This window comes from Aulostomus chinensis, chromosome 6 (assembly GCF_037954235.1).
Source record: "Aulostomus chinensis isolate RoL2024-O1b breed Wild chromosome 6, RoL_Achi_v1.0, whole genome shotgun sequence".
NCBI classification, from domain to species: Eukaryota; Metazoa; Chordata; class Actinopteri; order Syngnathiformes; family Aulostomidae; genus Aulostomus; species Aulostomus chinensis.
This window is the reverse complement of record NC_141325.1, coordinates 21,555,576-21,579,714: the sequence shown is the minus strand read 5'-3', so window position 1 is coordinate 21,579,714 and position 24,139 is coordinate 21,555,576. Positions and strand designations below refer to the sequence as shown.

The 24,139-nt window shown below is 40.8% G+C and overlaps 1 protein-coding gene across 1 annotated transcript; it reads left to right on the top strand.

Annotated features, from left to right (window-relative positions):
• The first annotated feature begins 4,942 nt into the window (after nt 1-4,942).
• golph3a (golgi phosphoprotein 3a) lies at nt 4,943-22,395 on the top strand. The gene is made up of 4 exons (XM_086207008.1): nt 4,943-5,381; nt 11,895-12,026; nt 14,478-14,592; nt 16,799-22,395. Exons 1-4 carry the CDS (start codon nt 5,172-5,174, stop codon nt 17,221-17,223), a joined length of 882 nt encoding a protein of 293 aa, XP_086063134.1. The 5' UTR covers nt 4,943-5,171; the 3' UTR covers nt 17,224-22,395.
• The last annotated feature ends 1,744 nt before the right edge of the window (nt 22,396-24,139 follow it).

Genomic DNA, 24,139 nt, shown 5'->3' with positions numbered 1-24,139 from the left:
TAAGTTGTTGTAGGCATCCCCAAAGGCAGAGACAGATACACCGCTCATGATATCCCCTAAGCTTTGGACTCTGCTGTTTAATGATAAATCCCTCATTAACCACATATTACATTTCTTCTTCACTTGAGGTGTTACAAGATTTTTCATTGTCATTAATGATAACACCCAAATATGTGAGTGTATCCTTCACAGGAATATCATTTATCTCCAACATGTCGCATTCCTTCAGTGGTAATAACACCTATTTACTTAAATTAATTTCTAGATCAGATACTTTAGAAGAGGTATTCATACACTGGACCGCTTTGGAAACTTCATGTTTATCAGATAAAAAAATTTGCTGTGTGGTCTGCAAGTTGTGGTAATTTAAATTCTCTGTCTACCGCTATAATGCCCTTAAAGGAATCTTTTTTTATGTGCACATCCATAATTTGTGTTACAAGAAGAAATAAAAGGGGACTTAGAGGGCACCCTTGTCTTATGCCTCGATTAATATTAAATCTTGGACTAGTGCCATGGGCCGGTCCAACAGAGCTATTGCAATCTATATAAAGAGTACTGACAGTTCTCAGAAACCTATTTCCAAACCCAAAGCTGTGAATAGCTTTCAACATAAATTGATGTCCGACCGTATTGAATGTCTTATAGAGATCGATAAATAAAATAAAATTATCATCGAAAATATATTCATTATAATCAATCATGTCCAAAACCAAGCATATGTTGTTATATATATTTCTCCCAGGCATAAAACCTGATTGTTCCACATCAATAATGTCTTCTAATCCTAGTTTTAATCTTTTTTAGTAAAAATCATACCAAACAATTTGGCATCATTATTTAATAAACTAAGCGGCACAGTGGTGCAGTGGTTAGCACTGTTGCCTCACAGCAAGAAGGTTTCAGGTTCGACTCCTGGCTCGAGCACGGGATCTTTCTGTGTGGAGTCTCCATGTTCTCCCTGTGCCTGCGTGGGTTCTCTCCGGGTACTCTGGCTTCTTCCCACAGTCCAAAGACATGCAATTGAGGACTAGGCTGATTGATACTCTAAATTGACCGTAGGTATGACTGTGAGTGTGAATGGTTGTCTGTCTGTATATAATGGCCCTGCGATGGACTGGCGACCTGTCGAGGGTGAACCCCGCCTCTCGCCCGTAGCCGCTGGGATAGGCTCAGCCCCCCGCGACCCTTAACACGAATAAGTGAAAGAAAATGGATGGATGGATGGATTTAATAAACTAATTGGTCTCCAATTCTCAATACTTAATTTAGCTTTTTTTGGTTTAGGAAGAGGTTTAATGAGGCCTTGATGAAGAGTTGGTGGTAATTCTCCTCTTATTCAAAAACACTGACTAAAAATAAGGCAAGCTGCTTAAGAAATGTTTTATAGAATTCATTTATCAGACCTCCACTACCTGGAGATTTGTTGTCTTTAAGGGAGCCAATGCACTTTTGAACCCCTGTAAACTAACCTTCTGTTCACAAATTATTTAAAATTCTTTATCAATACCTCTGATGTCCGTTTTAACATCTTAAATGAATGAATCAATGTCATCTCCACTATAGCTATCAGGAGCATATAACTCCTGGTAAAAGTCAGCAACATGTCAGATGATACGTTTTTGGGCAAAATATGCAAAATATGATATGACCATTCCCACTGATTGGTCTTGAGCAGGGTTCATCGCTGTGTACTCACCACTTTTAAATGAATTCATTAATGATTAGGATATCCAGTATCTGTCGATATCTAGTCCAATCTCCAATCTGGTTTAATTGCTTGCATCTCAATAAGCAGGTAGAGTTTTCCTATTGTGAAAGAAAGATGATTTGTCTGTTTTTGTAGGTATTTCTCCCCAGGAGTTCACAGTCACAATGAGGATTGTTTTTGTTGTTGTTGTTGTTGTTGTTGTTGTTACTTTTTTTTGTTTAGGCTGCACGGTGCTGCAGTGGTTAGCATTGTTGCCTCACAGCATGAAGGTTCCTGGTTCAAGCCCTGGCTAGGGCAAGGGATCTTTCTGTTTGGAGTTTCCATGTTCTTCCTGTGCCTGCATGGGTTCTTTCTGGGTACTACGGCTTCCTCCCACAGTCCAAAGACATGCACTTGGGGACGAGGCTAATTGGATACTCAAAATTGACCGTAGGCATGGCTGTGAGTGGGAATGTTGTCTGACTATATGTGTTGGCCCTGTGATGGACTGGCAACCTGTCCAGGATGTCAGAGTGTAACCCGTCTCATACCCAAAGGCTGCTGGGATAGGCTCCAGCTCCCGCAACCCTTAACAGGATAAGTGGAAGGCAGTGGATGGACTTTCTTTTTGTTTTTACCCCTCCCCTGTGTATTCATTCACAGTAAGTGAAAATGTTTCATTTTTTGTGTCTGTAGCTCAACTGTTATTTTTACTCAAGTCCTCCTTGTGGTAGATTCAAACAGGGATAGCAGTGGTGGAGATCTCTACCACTGATCCCAAAGGTTTTAGTGCAGATGGGATCGTGGGGTTGAGCATGTAAGCTGGGGCTCCAGCTCCACAAGAGGAGGTATGGACTGAAATTTCCCAGTCCAATCATCAGTTTCTATCTCTACAGCTGCAGATGTTATTATTATATATTACCTGACCTGAACATCTACAGTGTGTAATATAATTTGTGTTCTGGGAAAAAAAATTACATAACACTTGGTATTCATAACTGCTGGCCAGAAATCATACACTTGAACGATGACTCCAAGCAGAGTTTTAACTTTATGGAAAGATGGCTAATTAGGCTATTAGCATACAGTGTTGCTGAAAAGCTGCTGGCATTTTGGTGCAAAATCTACACACTGTTCAGAAGGGGAGTCACTCTTAACAGAGATTTTGCTTAGAACACTATGTCTGTTCTTCAGGATGAAAGTGGCAGGCCAGGTTACATTTAGGGTATCATTGAAAAACATTGGAAACATGCTAAAGCAATGAAATATAAACATCATGAAGGTTTTACTTTATTACCAAAGAACATTCTGTGATTTAGGCTACCATAAGCCATAACTGAAATCGTTTACTTTGTATTGTTCCAGTCACTTCTTTCTGAAGATGAAAATATGGTTGTTTTCCTGATTGCTCATTCAGATCAATATATATTGAAGTGGAGAACAGAGACCACCAGGAGTCCTTGAGAGGGCCCCAGGGGGGCATGAAATGGGTGAAAGGTAAACTGAACTGGTTAAGGGATGTATGAGGTTGAGGAGCACTGAGTTAAAGAATATAGATTACTGTGGGAACAGATTTGATGAAAAGTGAGATGGTGCTGGCATTCTTTACAAATATGTGTTTCAAATGGGGGTCAAAACTGAGGATCAGGTAGAACAGCAGGGACTACCACAAAAAATTTGCAGCCACTGCATCTGCTGCCGCAGGAAGGGCTAGCTCAAAATGTGATAATGGCAGCTAGCAGTGGCCCTATCAACAGGATCTATAATAGCTTTTTGAGGACCTGCCGCAGCTTATGAAGGACATGCCATGGCAGGTTTAGGACTTGCCACTGCATTTGTGGAACTGTCACAGCAATTGACATAGCCACCATAGGTTATGAACCTGCTGAGCGCTTATGGGGGACGGCCTTTGACGGCCTACCATGGCAGTTCATGAACATGTCATGGCATGTGGAGGACATGCTGTGGCTGTTTTAGGACCTGATACGGCAATGGTAGCTGTTTATGGACCTGCAGCTGCTCTTGAGATACTCATCTTCATAGTTTGTAAATTTTAGGTAAGCAATATTATGTTATGTCTGTAGAACAGTATTTCATGACATGATTATCATTAAATTACATGTATTCCCTGATGAATTGCTCCCTATGAAATTTTGTATCAACAGTCCTTGTGGTATATGAGTGAATATAGTATCTGTGTATCAAAGATAGTTTGACATCATTCCTTTTCACAATTGAAGAACATAATAGTGTAACTTGCCATGTGTGAGCAATATCTGCCACCAGACTTGAACCTATGGCCAATGGCATGAGACCTGGACATACTAGCAGGGAGGCTAAAGCCTTTGTGCCTTAGCATCAGTTACCAGTGCATGTCCTAAGGTGTGTGGGAGTAAGGTTTCCTCAATTCACAGCACTTCCACTGGCCTCTATTACAATAAGTTTTGGCAATTTGAATGACAAGCAATTGCTCAAAATAAAACTGACTTCATCCCTGCCTTACACAAATGGTGTTAAACTGCACACTCTTTATTTGTTTGTTTTAAAAATGGAATTTTAGAATACTAGTATAGTCAAACTGAATGAACATCTGAAACAATGAATAACACCAAAATAAGTCACCTTTATTGTGTAATTCATTGGGGACAACTTGTAAATTAATGATAACCATGTCACAAAATACTGTTCTAAGTTAACATTTACAAACTATAAATCTGACAAACTCAAATGCAGCTGGTGGCCAATAACAGCTGAAAATGCTGTATCAGGTCTTTGAACAGCTGTGGCAGGTCTACAATAGACCTCAACAAGTCCACAAACCGCTGTGGCAGGTCCTCTGAAAGCTGTGGCAGGCCATCACACTGCTGTGGGAGGTCTTCAGAACAGCAGCAGCTGCTACCAAGAGTGCCACCACCAGCTGCCTGTGCTACAATTTGATCTTGCTGTTTTTCATCCAAGGGCTCTCTAATTTTACCACCTGACCTGGTCAACTCATTGTTCCCCCTTGCTAATGAGGAATTTACTATTATATTCATTGTTTCACCTGTACAACCACACATACACATATTTTGCTTTGTTTGTAAAATGTTCAAAAACAGCATTGATTACCAGGCAGTTGTACAGAATACATTTTTTGGAACACACTGAATTTATTGCAGTTCTTTCAGTACTCGCTACAATATTTAATGTTATTTGGAGCTTGTCTGTGGGTACCCGGGTTATCTCGGCTTCTACCTGCTGGATAAGTTTGGTAACACATTCGCCACGCGGCGCCATATTAGAGAGATATTATATTGCCGCAGACTGTGGCAAGGAAGAGGAACAGCACTTCAGATGACAACAGCAGCAAAACCGCAGTAGCTAATACGCTGAACACTTAAGACAGCTGATCTATGTTTTACACCAAGTGATTTAGTCAAACATCTCGGGCAGTGAAGTCCGAGGCGTGTTGTTTTCGTCGCTGTTTAGCCAACTAGCTGGCATGACTTCCTTGACTCAGCGGAGTTCAGGCCTTGTGCAGAGGCGCACCGAAGCCTCGCGCAATGCCGTTGAGAAAGACCGTCCGTCCTGCGAGGAAGACAACGAACCTCGACGGGGTGAAGGACAGGACGATGAAGATGCTGGGGACTCAAAAGAAACTCGTCTGACTTTGATGGAAGAGGTGCTGTTGTTAGGACTGAAGGACCGAGAGGTTAGATCACACGCACACAGCAGTCCTCGTTCCTGTAATATGACAATTTCATACAGTAGGGAGTCTACCAGCTAACGTTAGCTGCATTTTGCTAACCGTCTTAGCTTTAGCGTAAGTTAGCGTACTTGTTTGGCCAGCTATAGCAGCAGTTCTGATTGCCTTTTCTGTAATTGTTAAACAGAGCTGCAGAACTGTCTCATTTTACGATTACCACATATAAAAACATACCTATAAACGGCCTAAGACCTGATACTGTGAATTTGACAGGGGTTCGTGTTACGTCTGTGGTTACACCAGAGCGTGCGTTACATTAATTGAGTAAACAATAAGGTACCCAGATGGCTGCTTCTGACAGGGTTAGTACAACATGAACTGTTGTATTAATCATCGTATGCCTCAAATTAAATATAAATTTCGAGACGAGCCAAACTGTGACGTTGTGTATCTGTGATACTACCTTTAAAGGTAATTATTATTATGTAATGTGACCCTGTCAATGATTTAATAGCGGACAAATGTGAGGCATGATCCGCTGAAATAACTTGGCACCCAAGTGCCAAATGGTCTTTTTTTGTTGTTGTTTGTTTGTTTACCACATCAAACCTCAGTACTAGTTATTAAGACACACATTAACTGAACAAATTCAGAATTAAAAGACTGGTAAATTAAATGTTTAAATTATGTAACTACGAAATAGATCAAACTAAACATCTCTACCTCATCATAAGTGCTAACTGTTATCGGGTTGTTACATGTCATTGTAACATGTATGTGCCAAAGTGTAGGTAACATTATCAAATCCAAATACACTCAATATATTTATTAACTTTTTTAGTGCCTTCTACTTTAATGGTGCTCACAGTGCTTTAGAATGTTGCCTCATTTGCGCGCGCACACACACACACACAGACAGATGGTGGAGCCTCTCATGTAAGGTGTTACCCTACTCATCAGGAGCAATTAGGGGTTCAGTGTCTTGGTCAAAGACACATCAACGTGGTCATCAGGGGAAATTAGGATTGAACCAGCGACCCTTCTGATGTTAGTTGGTCGCTCTACCTCTTAGCCATGCTGCCCTCAAAATCCAAATGTTTATCAACTCTCAGTATATTTCCTATCAACATTTCAAAGCAACTAAATAATACATTACCACAACAAAAAAGTATGTTAGAAGATGAAAAGAACAACAAACATTTGGAAAATACTACTGTTTTTTTTAGTGGCAGAGTAATTAATGTTCATTTGCGCCTATTAAATGTGCAGCAGCACCATATATTGAATACAGATCAAATGCATCTGCGATATCTTCATATCAGCTTTAGCCCACTATATTTATTCCAAGCCACAAGGAGAACACTGACACCAGGAGATCCGTACCGTGCCCAAGCACATTTATCCCCGAGGGTTATCTCCTTGTGTGCAAATAATTTGCACATCTGTTGTTTTTCTCTTTCTGGTGCATAATGTGCGATGTCATGATGCTGTCACCTTACTGAATAGAAGGGAAGGATGTTGTCAAAGTAGCACTGCAGTGTAGCATCTCTGGCTTGTAAACACTCAAAAGAGCAGTGTGGAAGACAGTGCTGGTGTTTCTGATGCAAAAAAAAAAATGTTTGAGCATGCTATTGCCTGTACACAGGTTGAATCTATAGCTGAGATAATATGAAGTTGCAAGGTTACTGGCAGAGGAGACAGAGTTGATAGAGGAGTCCCAAACGTTTATGTATGTGGGTCTGAGATAGCAGGGTCATTTAACCTGGATGTGATTGCAGGTAAAACCTAATCCCATTACTGCAAAAAGACAGATGTTAACATTTCTTTGGCCACTAGGAAAGGGGCTCAAGAAATGATGAGTTTAATTACTTCTGGACAAAGCCTGACCATGAACATTATTTATTTGTTAATTCAGTATCCGTCCAATTTTGATGCATTTTTTTCTATTAGGATCTGATTTTTATGGACATCTGCCGGTACTAATGTGGACTCTGATACCAGAGCCTATTTTCTCAAATAATGTTATTGTTGTTGCTTTATCCATAAATATCAGTGAATATTGTCAGTCATCCGGGTCAAAAAATCTCTTGGCTGTTGTATTGTAGCCAGCTGGAATGTTTTACTTTTCTTTAAGTCATTTTACCTCTCATCCAAAAGGCCTCTTCAGTTCTAAGTCACTGGTGGGGAATTGCAGGCTTTAAAGAGTCTGCGTGGGTGTGACCCTCTAACAGAGTTGTTATCACATGTGAAGTAGTCTTTTGGATGAGAAGTAAAACGTCTTAAAGAAAACTGAAACAGTCTAGTTGCCTACAACACAGCACCTAAGAGACTTTATCAATAAAGTTACATCATGAGGCTGTAATAAACCGCACAGCGCTTCTTATTTTAAAACAATTCTACTCAAATGAATTTCATTTAAATGCATTTAGGAATGTTCTGATCTGAAGTAATCCCGGCATTTTTTATGGGACTGGATTGGCAATAAAATTAATCTGATACTTTGTGTACTTAAGTGCTCTTTGCTTGCAATACTAGTATAGAAGTGGACTGAACAGGAGTTGTTTCAGAACCAAACAAACACTCATCTCTCAGCTGGGACACATAAAATGCAAAGCAAAAGCAACAAGAGAATGCAAAGAAACTTTAAACACTGAGTGCCTCTATAGCACCTGGCATTAAACCCCAGATCTCCCTGTTGGAAAATATGAAGTGACAATTTGATAAACAAAGTAGTAAATAACCTGCCATACAGTCCTTCTAATTTAAACACAGACTTAAAACATAATAGGGTCTTCACCTGAAGTACCTTCAGGCTCAGGCCCTAAAAATATGGAAAAAAGCACACTGCTGCACAACACACACACACACACACACACACACACACACACACACACACACACACAAAATCCTGAAACACGTGCAGAGAGCACTTCAAGTTGAGATAAACTTCCTTCATTAACCTCGTCCACTCACAGCATATTTTCAGGAAAAAACGCCTAAAAAGACATACCAATAGTAAATGTGCAATTACTACACTTTACTAAAGGTTATATGCATGTTCTTGGTGTCCTTGGACATCTAGGGACTTCAGAGAATGTGTTCCACATGTCAGAAGTGTTGTATCTGTCATTAAGCCTGAGTAAATTGGAATAAACCAGAGGAAAAATTACGTTTTTTTTACTCTCGCCAAAATATTTTATTTTTTTGACAGAGGAAACCACTATGTCAGCTATGATTTCATGCACCCAGACACCACTGATTAGCTTCATCCACTCCTTGACCACAAATTTACCAAAGTTGATAGAATTTGGGCTAACAGTGAAGCCTACATCAAGGACTTTGTAAGGATACACCCAGGCGAGAACTCAGTTTGGCACAATTTGGCACACTTTTGTGCCAAATTGTGCCAAAGGGATTATTTTCACCTCTGGCTCCAAATTACAATAAATTTTAATATATAACAATATGAAACACAGCAAACACAATTAGAGCAAATGAAATCTAAGTAAGGAGTGCAACAAATTGAACTATTTACAATGTGCAATAAGGGGATGGAATGGCTTTCCAGCAGCAGTTCTTTTGTTAGAAAAAAGTGACAAAAAATAAATAAAATATAAAGTGATCAATGTTATTGTGGAGGAATGGAATGTGCAAGTAAAAAAAAAAAAACACAACAAATAATCTAAGAGTAAGTAAAAAAAAAAAGTGCAACAAATCAACTATTTACAATGGGCCTTCAACAGATGGGAGGGATGGCTTGAAGGAATTGATGTGGAATATCACAATAAGCAATTACTTTTTGTGATATTCCACAAAGCAATTCCTTCCAGGCACAAGGCAAAGTGACACGTTGATCCCGAGTGTGCAGGGTGCAGTTCAGCGGTCTGCCTTCGTCTGTGGGGCGCTGCGTGTAAAAGACAGCGAGAGCGCATCGTTTGCGCAGGTTTTACGCTCGAAGTTTTACGTAGCTGGGATTTGTAGTTCTTGGAATGGTAGGTGTTGATAAGTTTCAGTAGCTTCTCCCCTTTCCAAAGACTACAAACACTGCTGTAAAGAAGAAGTCTACGCGACACTATTCAACTTTGATTCCGCAGTGGTCGCAAAATTTAAATGTCCCGATTTCGTACCAAAACAGATCACCATAAAAAGGTAACATTTGCACTAAAACAGACGCCCGACCCTGTTTTGTGAGTATTAGAGTCCAAACTTTGATCGAGAATTGAAAGTAAACATTGCCGTCAAATTTCAGTACATTTTTACAGCGCCCAATCACGCACAGCGTTTTTTCAGCCCGGTGGCGGGCTGATCGGGCCATAAAGGTTAACAGAACAACTGACTGATTGCAGCCTGTCCCATCCAAGTCCTCCCGAATAACAGCAGGGGTGTATTGTGACATACTATCATGTCAACAAACTCTCTGCTAGTTTTGTTGGAAGTCTGTTAATTCATTGCAGAAAAATCCTGCTCCATGATGGTATTCACGAGGAGTGATAGGGTGTCCAATTAGTTTGGCACCTGTACGTTTACTTGGCACTTTACTTTTACTTCCACGATGTGACCTTGGCTCTATGAACAGGGCTACATAAATCCAAGTTGTTATTATGATTACGATCCAGAATTTTTCTGTGACTGTGATATATAACTGTGTGCTTGACTTGCAGTTGGGTGAATGAATTGATTGTTATGCAGCTTATTCTCCCACAGCACAAACTTAATTATATAACTTAGAAAATTAACCTCAAAATGTTGATAGTAGTTTAACCAGTTAATATGGCCATCATTATAAGATATTCAATGGTAAAGAATTAACATTTGATTGGTTTTAGTTACATTTAAGTAGGCCTTCTTGAAGTGTGCATTGTGCAACTATGTATTACTGTATCTGATGAGTGTAAGTACCAGTACTCTATCAACGTATTGTAATCGGATTGGGAGCCAAAAAAACTGAATCAGGACAGCGCTAAACATATTCCATTGATGTGTATTCTATCTGTATATTGGGACAGTTCACATCTCCATCTATTGGAGTTTGCATCTGTAGCCATCGTCGTCATCCTCCGCTTATCCGGTTGGTCCGGTTCGCGGGGGGCAGCATCCTCAGCAGGGAAGCCCAGACTGCCCTCTCCCCAGCCACTCCCACCAGCTCTTCCAGGAGAATCCCGAGGCGTTCCCAGGCCAGTCAAGAGATATAATCCCTCCTCCTGGTTGGGCATGCCTGGAACACCTCCCGAGGGAGGCGTCCAGGAGGCATCCTCGCCAGATGTCCGAACCACCTCAACTGACTCCTCTCAACATGGAGGAGCAGTGGTTCTACTCTGAGTCCCTCCCTAATGACTGAGCTTCTCACCCTATCTCGAAGGGAGAGCCCAGCCACCCTGCGGAGGAAACTCATCCTGGCCGCTTGTATTCGCGATCTTGTTCTTTCGGTCATTATCCAAAGCTCATGACCATAGGTGATTGTTGGAACATAGATTGACCAGTAAATTGAGAGCCTCGCCTTTTGGCTAAGCTCCACCTTCACCACAATGGACTGGTTTAGCACCTGCATCACTGCGGATGCCGCCCCAATCCACCTGTCAATCTCTGGCTCCATCCTACCCTCACTTGTGAACAAGACCCTAGATCAGGGGTGTCCAAACTGGTCCAGTAAGGGCCGGTGTGGCTGCAGGTTTTCATTCCACCCGAGCAAAAGCAACACCTGATTCTACTTAAATCAACTAAGCTGTGTCCACACTGCTCATTTGTTGGATCAGGTGTTGCTTTTGCTCGGTTGGAATGAAAACCTGCAGCCACACCGGCCCTTACTGGACCAGTTTGGACACCCCTTCCCTAGATACTTAAACTCCTCCACCTGAGCCAGTCCATCACAGGGCCAATACATATAGATGGACAACCATTCACTCTCACAGCCACACCTACAGTCAATTTAGAGTATCCCATTAACCTAGTCCCCACGTGCATGTCTTTGGACTGTGGGAGGAAGCTGGAGTACGCGGAGAGAAACCACACAGGCACAGGGAGAACATGCAAACAAACATGGAGCACCTTCTTGCTTTGAGGCGACAGTGCTAACCACTGCACCACTGTGCCGCCCTCCATAATATGATAAACCTTTGCAGGCCTTACAGCACCAAAGAGAGAGAAAAAATACAGCATCTAAACCATTGGATAAACATACGATATAAGTATAGTGAAAGGACAAAAATATATATACAATATAAACATGAGGATATATAAAGATAGGAACATTTTTTACATATCAACCACAAGAACAGATTCACAGTTTAAACGGGCCATATTCTGCTGGGGCTGGGGAAGGGTGCTTTGTGCAATTGGAGAGCAGTCACACTTGTGAAACTTATAGCTGGACAGACAAATTTGCTTGGGTGCAGTTGAGTGCCTAGTGTGAGTGCACTCTTTGTCGCTGGTCTGGACCCAGTGAGCATTTTGAACCCTTTATTCCATTTTAACTTTTTTTTTTTCTAAACCACAAGTCTAATATGTTTTTTATTTATATAGGGCTACACCTCTTTTTGGAATGACTGCATTTCATCAGGTTTGCGAGGATGCATGCTAATCGAACTTGGACTTCGGGGTCGCCTCCAGCTGGAGGCCTGTGGCATGAGAAGAAAAGGCCTGCTGGCCAGGAAGGTAGGATATTTCCAATGGAATTTACTGTCAGACTCAGATTTTTTTTTATCCTTGCCTTCTTCCCCCTGCAGATGTCTTTCCTTGATGCTTAGTGGTGCATGAATATTTTGTATCAACCTTCACAAACGTACACATTTTTTAGTAAAAAGTCATGATTAAGTCCATCAAAAGCAAGTGGGATTATTCCACTGCATTTTTGATTATTGCTGAAAATAAGTCATATGGCAAACAAAACAATGACACATGGCACATTTTGTTCAACAAGATATTCCGCTAAAATGAATGCTGCTCTCATGATTTTTTAAATTAAATGGAAATAGCTCGACAGAAATGGAAAATGTTAGCCTACAAATGAACTACGTCACACTGTTACTTCAACGTCACCACAACTGATCTTAGTGCTTCACTCTTCTTTGACAAGATTTCAGCAATCTTTGTAATCTTGTTTAGCCACTTTTTAGGAGCAGCTTTTTTAAAGACTTAGGAAAATGTATTTGTTAGTTTTTTATGGTTCTTACCAAAGTGGTTGTAAATATACAGTCTAAGTATACAGTATAAATCATAGTCTGTTGTGTGAACATTTATCCTGAAACAAAACTAGGTGAAACCTACTCTAGGGCTAGATGCATGGTCAGCGAGTTAAAATGTGGACCAACTGTTGTTCAGATAAGTATGTGTATTCCTGGATATCATATGTTCATCTGTTTTGTGTAGTGGGTCTGTGATCTTAGTCTGTTAAGGCTCCTGAAACACCAAAACATGTACCATGCTTAAGCTGGAGATGTTGTGGAGATTTCCAGTTGTCAGAGCAAAACTTGTCAGTTGTAAATTTGTTCTTGATGTTTGACTTGTGTATTTAAGATGGGTTGTAAGAATGTTTCTCAAAGAGTAATGAGCATTTGAATAAACCCACTTATCATGGGTACTGTCGGAGGCTGACAGATGTGAAACACACCGCTGGGTACCAATATATCAGTTCCTCTTTATTTAAGACAGTATATTATTAATTTGAACAATCTTAGGATAAGGTAAGTGCAAACAGAGCAGTATGAGTTTTGAAATGCCTCTCAACTGGCAGAGCTTATGAGACTCCATTTTCATCTTCGTCATCTGCTTTCAAGCAGTGATGCGCTCCAACATTGTTTAATTGGTGGAAAACAAATTGCAACTAAAAATACAAAAAACACCATTGCTATCCTCCACACTGCTGTCACTGTAGCTATCACAGATTGTATATATAATATTGAACCCTATCCTGTAGTGTGATGGGTTTACAGACAAAATCTTGATATCATTGAATGGATCAGAGGCTCTCAATTTTGAATCATAAATCATGCTAAATAGGGGTGGGCATCTATAGGCAACTCACCATTCTATTCTAATCTGATTCAGAGTGCCATGATTAAATAATTAAACAGGTATTGATATTTCTCTCACACTTGTTTGACCTGTAGGCTTGATTTTTGTAAATATGTTCTGTTTGACATCTAAACTTTTACTCAAGTCTACAGAGCTCTGTGTGTGTCAGAGAGATGCTTTACTAAATATGTTTAATCCCTTGGTCTGCATTGGTCACAGGCATGCCACAACTGTTGGCTGAGTAATGTCATATTTTGCTTTGTACTTCTGTTTTGTTGAACTGTTAAAGGTTCAACGCCTCTGTCCCCATGAAAGCTGCAGGGCAGTGGGAGAGAGTGGAGCACTGCATTCTCATGCATGTTGCCCTGATGCCACAAAATCTTCTAGAATGGCTGCTGTTACACTTGGCTGTCATGTCAACCATCGATAATTGACTATTCCACATGTAGTAGGAATCTGTCAAGAATAACAATACATACATTTAAGAATCAAGCCCATGATTAATATTTTACAACTAAACTCCAGACAGAGACAGAGGATCTCCAGCTCTTGCTGCAAATTAAAATCCTTACGGAATCTCCATTTCTCAGATGCATCCACAGTGTTTTTGTTTTTCGATGTAAAACATAGCATGCACAAGTACAACTAGCAGTTGTTGGCAGTTCCCCTCCATGGTTATTTATATCTGGGATTTGAGAAAAAGTCCCTGGTATCTCTCCTCTGAAGTCATCAGCAGTGGCTCAGAATAAATGCCTGTGTCTTGCATCTTTAAGAAATCATCTTCCTTGTAGTCCTTGGAATGGTAGGTGTTTGCATTCTTGGGATTAAAAAAACTAAAAGGGGGTTAATTTGAATTGAATCAAATATGATCTAACTTCTTCAGTTTGTCCCGTGCTTGAGGTAGTTGTCAACCGTTTAAGCATAAGTTGCAGATGGTGTCGCTTGATTACACCAAAAAACATTATCACAATTATTTTGGCTCATATATTCTTTTTCTTGTTGTTGTTGCTCCTCAGACTTCTTTAAGATGGAGTACTCTCTAATTTTTAAACTCTTTATATTGGCTTTTATTGTTGTGTATTACATTTGCAGGTTATTTGTAAGTCTGACGCTCCAACAGGGGATGTCCTCCTGGATGAAGCGCTAAAACACATCAAAGACACACAGCCACCGGAGACTGTGCAGAGCTGGATTGAACTACTCAGCGGTGAGTTGAACTGTTTCCTCTCTCTCCAAACTAGTGAAGCCCTGTGTTCTTATTATCAATAATATTATATAGGGATAGACTGATCTGGACTTTTTAGGGCCTATACTGATTCCGATTTTTTTTCCATCACCCTTAGCTAATGGCTGATTATGGACTGCTGATTTTCTTGAGCCGATACTGTTTTTGCCCCCTCAATTTACACTGAAAAAATGGACACAATGAAAACGCATATTAAAGGACAAGAAACATTTATTGAACAGTGCAGTTTACTAAATACAAGTATTTTAACATGTATAATATATATCAAATATTTAAACATAAATAAAACAACTGTATCACAACGAGTCTTCCCCAAAGTGGGCTCGCTGAAATATTGCCACACTGGATTTCTATAGAAAGAATAAATAAAGATACAGATTAGTATCAATCTTTAAGTATCATCTTACATTCATATCACCCAATATCATCACCCTTTCATCAATATCTACATCACAGCCTTGATGATGCATTGCTGACACAAACAGATATAATCTACTCATCGCAAAATGTCCTTTTGTCGCACATTTAAATAATTCAAGAGAAAGCTATGAATTTGAAAAGTAGCTTTTGACTTGAAGTGCTTTATTTGTAACTTAACACTGCCATGGTTTCAAATTTTGAGCACTGAGACAAAGAACAGGCATGAAAAAGATTTAAAAACTTTAGAGGGATTAATTATTATTAACCATGTACCATTTACGCATCTCTCTCTCTCTCGCTCTCTCTCTCTCTCTCACCCCTCACACACACACACACACACACACACACACACACACACACACCCTTGTAATTATATCTTTGTGAGGACTTTCATTGACATAATACATTCCCTAGCCCCTCACCCTAAACCTAACCATCTCAACTGACTGCCTGACCCTAACCTTGACCCTAAACCTAACCAGAAACTAATTCTAACCTAAGCCCTAAAACCAAGGCTTGACCTTCAAACGGCCCTTTGAAGGTGTGAGGACCGGCTAAAATGTCCTCAAGTTCCAAAAATGTCCTCACTCTGTTGGTTAAATACATATTCTAGTCCTTAATATGTAGCAAGTACAAGAACACACACACACACACACACACACACACACATACAAATCAGTTGAGCTGAGGCTGACTGAAAAACTCCACCACTGCTGTATTGATATATTGTATTATATATTATATATTGAAACGGCTCTAACCACGTTTTCACAAGACATTAGTCACATTATTCATACTATATGTTAAACATTTTTCTCATCTTGAAAGTTCTTCTAGTGCACACATAAGACCTCTGATATCCCTGCAATGGCTGCTCCGCCCCACTCTGGGGGAGAGCGGGAGCTCCATGTGTACTGGTAAATGCATAAGAAGCCAGAGAAAAATAAACACAGACTCGTGGGCTGGTGATGGTGAGAAATTTAGCAGCCGCCACTAAATTTTATATGAAGGAAAACCCTGGATGTTAGACATGCTGTGAAGTTAACTAAAGGAACAAATTTAAAACTAACTGTTGTCCTGGAGCAGCTTCCAGGGCAGTGCTGCTTTTATCACTGAACCAGTGGGGAGGGGGGCATGGTCTGCATGTGGGCTGCAGGGACTTCTGGCAACACGGAGCTGCCCGCGTGAATGGCAGACTGTAAATCATGCTGGGGAAAAAATAAATCGGAGAACCCACTTGTGAATCGGCCGATCCTGATACAAGCAAAAAATGCAAAAATTGCGCCAGTTAATCGGCCGGCCAATAAATTGGTTGATTTTTTTTAGTATTATATGGAAATCTTCATCTGGTACCATCAAATGTCTGACTATATTTGTAAAGGCAATAGGAATATGCATGACAGATAATTCAACATTCATGGTTGATAAAGGGACATTTGATTGCTGTGAGGGTATGATGAGAATCTTTGACTTTTATTTTTCACTTGGATTTTTTAGTAACAATGCAGATGTGATGATGAAGATTTCAAGAGTCTGGACATATTTTAGGTTTCAGCTTGGCAGAAGATTCTTGAATGTACTTCAGTTTTAATCCCACAATGCTGTGTAAATCCTGCATGATGAATCGCTTTATCAACTGTGGTCAAGGTCATTTATTTGTCACTGCAGCTGTGTACAGATCGATATGTGCATGTCTCCCACCTCCTCATAGCTTGGACTATGCTTTATTTTATTGTCTTGTCTTCAGGAGAGACATGGAACCCATTGAAACTTCACTATCAACTGCGGAATGTTCGTGAACGGCTTGCCAAAAACTTGGTTGAAAAGGGTGTCCTCACTACTGAGAAGCAGAACTTCCTGCTGTTTGATATGACCACACATCCTCTGACCAACAATAACATCAAGCAGCGCCTCATCAAGAAAGTTCAGGAGGCTGTATTGGACAAGTGGGTCAATGACCCTCATCGAATGGACAAGCGGCTGCTTGCACTCATCTTCTTAGCCCATTCCTCCGATGTTCTGGAAAATGCCTTTGCCCCGCTGCTGGATGACCAATATGACCTGGCCATGAAGAGAGTGCGGCAGCTGCTGGAACTGGAACCAGAGGGTGAAAGCATGAAGGCCAACACCAACGAGCTGCTATGGGCTGTGGTAGCTGCCTTCACCAAATGAGGCAAAAAGGACAGCAAGCAGTTTTGGCATTCAAGTGGCATTGTATATTGGGGTCCTTGACCTCAACATGGTGACTTGACTGACTTACTGTTCAGCCCTACCTGGACTTTTAGAATGGGTTGCACTCTCGTCTCATCTATCTCCCTTATTTTCTTTCCCTTCAGATAACCATGTTTGCCTCCGTGCCCCACTGCCACCCCATTTATCGTTTGTGTTCATTTTTGCTAAAAAAAAACAAACAACTCTCATGGAACTTTGGATGAAAGTGTTGGTGATAATATGGGTCATACTGGGATCTAGATGTCGCTTTGTCTGATTTATTTTGGTTTATCAAACTTTTTTTTCAAAGGTATGATACAGACGTGTGGATTTGATGAATTTGTTGTCTCTGCATTCTTAGACTTTATCAAACTCGGGGAAAAAGTATGTGGTAAGATCATAATAGTCCTGCTTCCTCTGAACTACCGCTTCAGTCAGTTTATGCCTCTTATTCCATTCCTAATTCCTTCTTAAGGGTCAGGGTTGGGGGTTCCCAGGTCCCTCTGTGGAGGAGGTGTGGGGCAACTGGCTTATTACTTAGGATTGCTGTGAGGTGACATGGCTTACAACTGAGCCACCCAACATTCCATCCCTTCTGGCAGAATGTTGTGTAGAAAACTGTTCATGTTATCAGGAAAGTCATATCATGCAGAGAAAACTCCAGGTAATTTTAAGGCCTTCTGATATAAAATCCTGGGTCAATGAAGTGCTTAACTTGTATTATTTCCCTTATTTCTTACTTAGATATCAGTCATGTGGAAAATTTTGGAAACACTGAAAATGAAAAGCCAAAACTTGATGATCATCATTAAATATACTTTGTTTAGGGCATGGTGTGAAAATATAACTGCAATAATACTTATTTTGAAGTTCTGCAAACATTTGGCAATTGCAGGTATATAATAAAATAAACACGGATTTAAACTACTGCACAGCAGTAAGTTGGGGCTGGGCGTACACATTTACATAATCAGTTTTGTTATTTGTTTATTTTTGTGATGAGGAGGCAGAGGAGAAAGACAGTAGAACTTGTAGATGGTCCTTTGAAGGATGGAGTGGTGAATAAATACTTCATATCTGAATGGAAAGATAATCCATTTTGATTGACTGCTTACACAAGAAAACAGAGAAAAAAAAATTTTGAGATAAAATTTTCATCTTCCAAAGTAGTTACCATGAAATGAAAATTGTCTTTTTTTTCCCGGAATCTGCAGTAGCAATTTACTATTTACACTAAATCATCACAAACTTATGACTGAATCAAAAATTCAGTCAGATTGTTTGTGGAGGGCTGTCAGAAGATGCCGCTGAACAAATTTGCTTCCAATTGAGCAAAATGTGGGAGATGGGTCTATCAGTTGATACAGACTTAGAGAAGAACAGAATGGCAGACTTTGCTGCCATGTCAGATCATGTGCGACTTTGGGCTACATTTTGATGTCAGTTACCAAGATATGGCATCTGTGGCTGATTTTTTTTTTGGGGTGAATTTTTAAAGGTCTAAAACATAGGATGCCACCTCCATCAGATCTAATGGCTTTTAAAGCCACCTGACAAAGTTTGGCATAGGACTGGACATGTATGCAAAGTTTGGTTCATTTTCATGCATGGGAACTTTGATTTCCTCAGATGTAAAAAGAATGGCAAATACAAGAAGCTGGGCTTCAAGTTGAAAACTGATATCACTCTCCCAGATGTATTCATCTTAGCACTATGAACATGTGTATATGTCTCATTGAACATGAGGGGCATTTTAAATCAAAGCCACCACAGGGAAGGTGAATGATTTCTTAAGTCTGGTGTTCCTAGTGGACAAAAGTGGTTGTGTTTTTACATAATGAAGACCACATTTCCCATCAACCCCAGAGCGCATTTTCAAAATGTCGCATCCATTTCTTTGAGAAGAAACTTGATGATAATTTACTTTTTCTTTTTTTAACCCACCACTGTTTTGAGGATGCACAAGGACAAGGTATCGCATGCAATTGTGGCTGCGAAAACTAATGAGACAATGGTGAAACGCAATAAAAGTTATGATGTGTTACTGGTAATTCACAAATACATGTAATAATGTAAGGAGTAATTCTGTTTAAACAACTGATGTTACCAGCGTACCTTGCTAAGCTTGGTACAAGTGATTACAGAGCTATATATATATGTTGCGGATAATAATATGTGTAATATAACATGCCAGTCACATCAATGTTCACACAACAAGTCAAACTAAAAATTGAACACAGATGTATTCAGGTTATTAAAGGAGGGGTAGGCGCTGCCTGTTTTTGGCTTTTTTCTTTTTTTTCATATTATATTTTCTTTTTTTAATTTATCAAATGATACACAATATATAAACAATATGGCATAAATCTGTCTAAATCGTTTTTTGAATCATACTTTGATCACAAACCCTCCCTCCTCACAACCCACATTGACGATAAATTACTGCAAATATAGCCTCTTTAGCTAGCAAAGTCGGCGAATGGGTTTCTTACCTGTCCAAAGAAAAGGCTTCTATTTGCGCATCTGTAGCTCATCCTTTTGATTGTTTTAGACTCCTCCAGCGAGTCAATGTATCCCCAAGAATCACTCATGTTGCACCTAGCCTTTTATCGTTCTCCCTTTTATCTAATGCTTGTTCTATAAAGACCTTTTTTTTCAGTGTTTTTTCCTGTTTTGGATCAATGCTCATCCTCCTTGATGCAGCTCACCCAAAACTGATCCAACAAGGCATTGATACCCACTTTACGCTTCCTGGTCTCAGACTTTTGACAGACAGCTAAACTGCCCAATCAGGTGCATTCTGGTTTCAACTGTTGATGCACAGCTATACGGGCCAACCAATCTAGCAGGTATTTTTTGATTGGGTGAAGGTAAATCTGGCCCTGCACCCCTTATGTATTAGGTATTTTGATGCTTCCATTTTTAAACATAGTTTACTGATTACCATCAAGACATCATGACAAACTTAGGGATTATAACAACAAAACAAACAACATAGAAATCTGGGAGCCTACCCCTCCTTTAAGTTAAAAGACAGTGTAGTGGTTCTACATGCAAGTAATACCTACAAAGCTCTGATTGCCTGTGGAGTGTTCAAAAATTCTACTTAAATACTCTATTGCAATCTAGCCAATTTATAAGCCAAAACTCATCAGCCTTTATTTCACATGTCATTGTATGGGCTGAGGTTAGAGAAAAGCAGACTCCAGTGGAGCCAGATGTTCTGATGAAGGGCTCCTGTAGTTGACAGCTGACCAGGTAGAGAGGACGACTGCCTGAGAAGCATGAACCAACTCCAGTAGGCCAGAACAAAGTTTTAAATTTTTTCCCCAGCTGTTTTCTGCTCATATAGGTTTGTTGCAAACTATATGTTTAGTCAGTGCCGATATACTGACTGTGATTGACAGCCCTCACTTATCAGTCCTCACTCCTGACTGCAAAGATCAGCTCTTGGAGAAGGTCACAACAGGGCTTACAGTGACTATTTTTTAATGTCATGGATGTCTTTGATGGGGGAGTTCTGGCCTCATGTGCCTAGCCTGTCGCATCTTTGCCATTGCTAACAACCAGGAGCCAGGCATAGAGCATCCTCATCAGCATGCAGTAAGCAGACCACGTATGTTTAGTCATTCAGGCATCCAGGTGATGGCAAAAGAATGATGATCCCCAGCAGCAACAACAGCAGCAATGTATGGAGAATTACAAGCACCCTCCCTGTCTCCCCGGTCCAGTACTTGGAGTTCAAATCTCCTAGGCTAAAGACAACAGAAATGCAAGGACCTCCACAATGGTTTAAGGTCATCATTGAGCCCTATTGTATGTTTGCTTCAAATTTGATTAAATTCTCTTGAGGCATTTCTGAAATTTAGCTATCATGTGCAGTAATTGTGACCTTGGACATTAACCATAAACATGTTTCATGTGCATCTTAAGTCCCAGTGATTGTTTTTTTCATATTGGAAGAAATTTCCTCAAGGCATCCCGATGGGAGCTTTCCCACCTGTATCATATACACTACTCAAAAAAAATAAAGGGGACACTTAAACAACACAATGTAACTCCAAGTCAGTCACACGTCTGTGAAATCAAACTGTCCACTTAGGAAGCAACACTGATTGACAATCAATTTCACATGCTGTTGTGCAAATGGAATAGACAACAGGTGGAAAAAATTATAGGCAAGTAGTGGTTCTGCAGGTGGTGACCATAGACCACTTCTCAGTTCCTATGCTTTCTGGCTGATGTTTTGGTCACTTGAATGCTGGTGGTGCTTTCTCTCAAGTGGTAGCATGAAACCGAGTCTACAACCCACACAAGTGGCTCGGGTAGTGCAGCTCATCCAGGATGGCACATCAATGCAAGCTGTGGCAAGGTTTGCTGTGTCTGTAAGCATAGTGTCCAGAGCACGGAGGCGCTATGGGGAGACAGGCCAGTACATCAGGAGACATGGAGGAGGCTGTAGGAGAGCAAAACCCAGCAGGATTGCTACCTCCGCCTTTGTGTAAGGAGGAACAGGAGGAGCACTGCTGGAGTGCTGCGAAATGACCTCCAGCAGGCCACAAATATGTGTCAGAAACAGACTCCATGAGGGTGGTATGAGGGCCTGACATCAACAGGTGGGGGTTGTGTTTACAGCCCAACACCTTGCAGGATGTTTGGCATTTGCCAGACAAAACCAAGATTGGCAAATTCGCCACTGGCGCTCTGTGCTCTTCACAGATCAAAGCAGGTTCACACTGAGCACATGTGACAGACTTGACAGAGTCTGAAGACGCCATGCAGAAGGTTCTGCTGCCTGCAACATCCTCCAGCATGACCGGTTTGGCAGTGGGTCAGTAATGGTGTGGGGTGGCATTTCTTTGGGAGGGCCGCACAGCCCTCCATGTGCTCGCTAGAGGTAGCCTGACTGCCATTAGGTACCGAGATGAGATTCTCAGACCCATTGTGAGACCATATGCTGGTGCGGTTGGCCCTGGGTTCTTCCTAATGCAAGACAATACTAGACCTCATGTGCCTGGAGTGTGTTAGCAGTTCCTGCAAAACGAAGGCATTGATGTTATGGACTGGCCCGCCCGTTCCCCAGACCTGAATCCAATTGAGCACATCTGGGACATCATGCCTCGCTCCATCCACCAATGCCACGTTACAGCACAGACTGTCCAGGAGTTGGCGGATGCTTTAGTCCAGGTCTGGGAGGAGATCCCTCAGGAGACCATCCACCACCCAGACCTCCATGGGTTAATAAATTTGATTTCCATTGCTAATTTTTGTGTGATTTTGTTGTCAGCACATCAACGATGTAAAGACAAAGTATTTAGAATATTTAATTCGTGCAGATCTAGGATGTGTTATCTTAGTGTTCCCTTTATTTTTGTGAGCAGTGTAGTTTGGTTGAATCACAATAATTTTTTTGTTTTCCCACTTCGTACGGTTAGTTTGGGCAGTTGAGAAAGTGACAAATGCACTCAGATGCACATCAAACAAGCACACAAGACTTCCTTGAAGAGGTGGTTTTGGTGTGGCAAGAGTTTAAAGCTCTGACTGAAACACTCCCCTGTGATTTGAAGCCTTGTGGAGGACAAGTTAAGACTGTTTTGCTCATGCAATGTCCCAATGAAGACTTCTTGAAATTTCCTACGGCATATCTGAGATGCCACAATTATGTGAGTTGATCTTGATCTTAGACCTCAACAAAGTTTTTAAACTAATCCTTGAGTTCTAATGTTTGAAATTTGTTCAAATATCGATGGATATTGGCACCTTGTATCTCAATATGAATTAGCACTCACATTAAATATATAAACAAAATGTGTTCATAACGTGGGACATTATCATCTTTGCTGGTGTCAGGCAGTCAGTGATTGCTTTGTGACTGTTGGAAAATAGAATTGAGTGAACCTTTATAGTCATTGCAGAATACAAGTATTGTGCAAAAAAAAAAAAACGTTATGGCTCTGTATAACAATGCCATATAGAAAACAGTAGGAAATACATAGAACAATGCAATGTAAAAAAACAGCAGGAAATAAATGAGTATGTAAATAATAAATGAGTATGGATAAAAAGTTAAATAGCTACACATGTAATTTCACACATTGTGCAGTGTGCAAATATGAAGGCGAGTATGTAGAAAGTATGTTTTGCGCTGTAATAGTGTGTCAAGTGGACAGTTTGTTGGATTTGTTTAGGGCAGCCACAGCCATGGGGAGGAAACTATTCTTCAGTCTTCTTGTGTGTGGAAGGCTCTGTAACGTTTGCCTGATGGCAACATTTCCAGCAGGTGATGGCAAGGATGTGGGGTCTTTGCAGATGCTGGTTGCTTTTCTGAAGCACCTGGTGGTGCAGATCTCAACCAATGTGGGGAGTCGAGTTCCAATTATTTTCTGTGCCCTTGATACCACACACTGAAGTGCCTTCTTGTTGGCTGTGCTGAGCTGCTGCAGTACCATGCTGGGATGCAGTATGTCAAGATGCGCTCTATGGGGCAGTGGTACGTTACCAGCATCTCTCACAGTAGTCTGGCTTTCTTCAGTCTCCTCAGGAAGAACAGTGCCTTTTTAACTTGTGTGATGGTGTGTGCAGTCCATATAAGGTCCTCAGATATGTGAGCTCCCAGGAACCTGATGCTGGACACACTCTTCTCTCTTTCACCCCCAATGAAGATTGGAGTGAAGTCAGAAGACTTGGATTTCCAGCTTGTGAATCTCTGCTCTGTTGAAATTCAGGGACACAGTCATGAGTGAACAGGGAGTACTGATGGGACTAAGCACACACCCCTGCGGTGTTCCTGTGCTCAGGGTGATGGTGGAGAATGTGTGTGGGGCTAGTCTCAGCCTGCGGGGGCTCTGTGAGGAAGTCCTGGATACAGTTGCAGAGC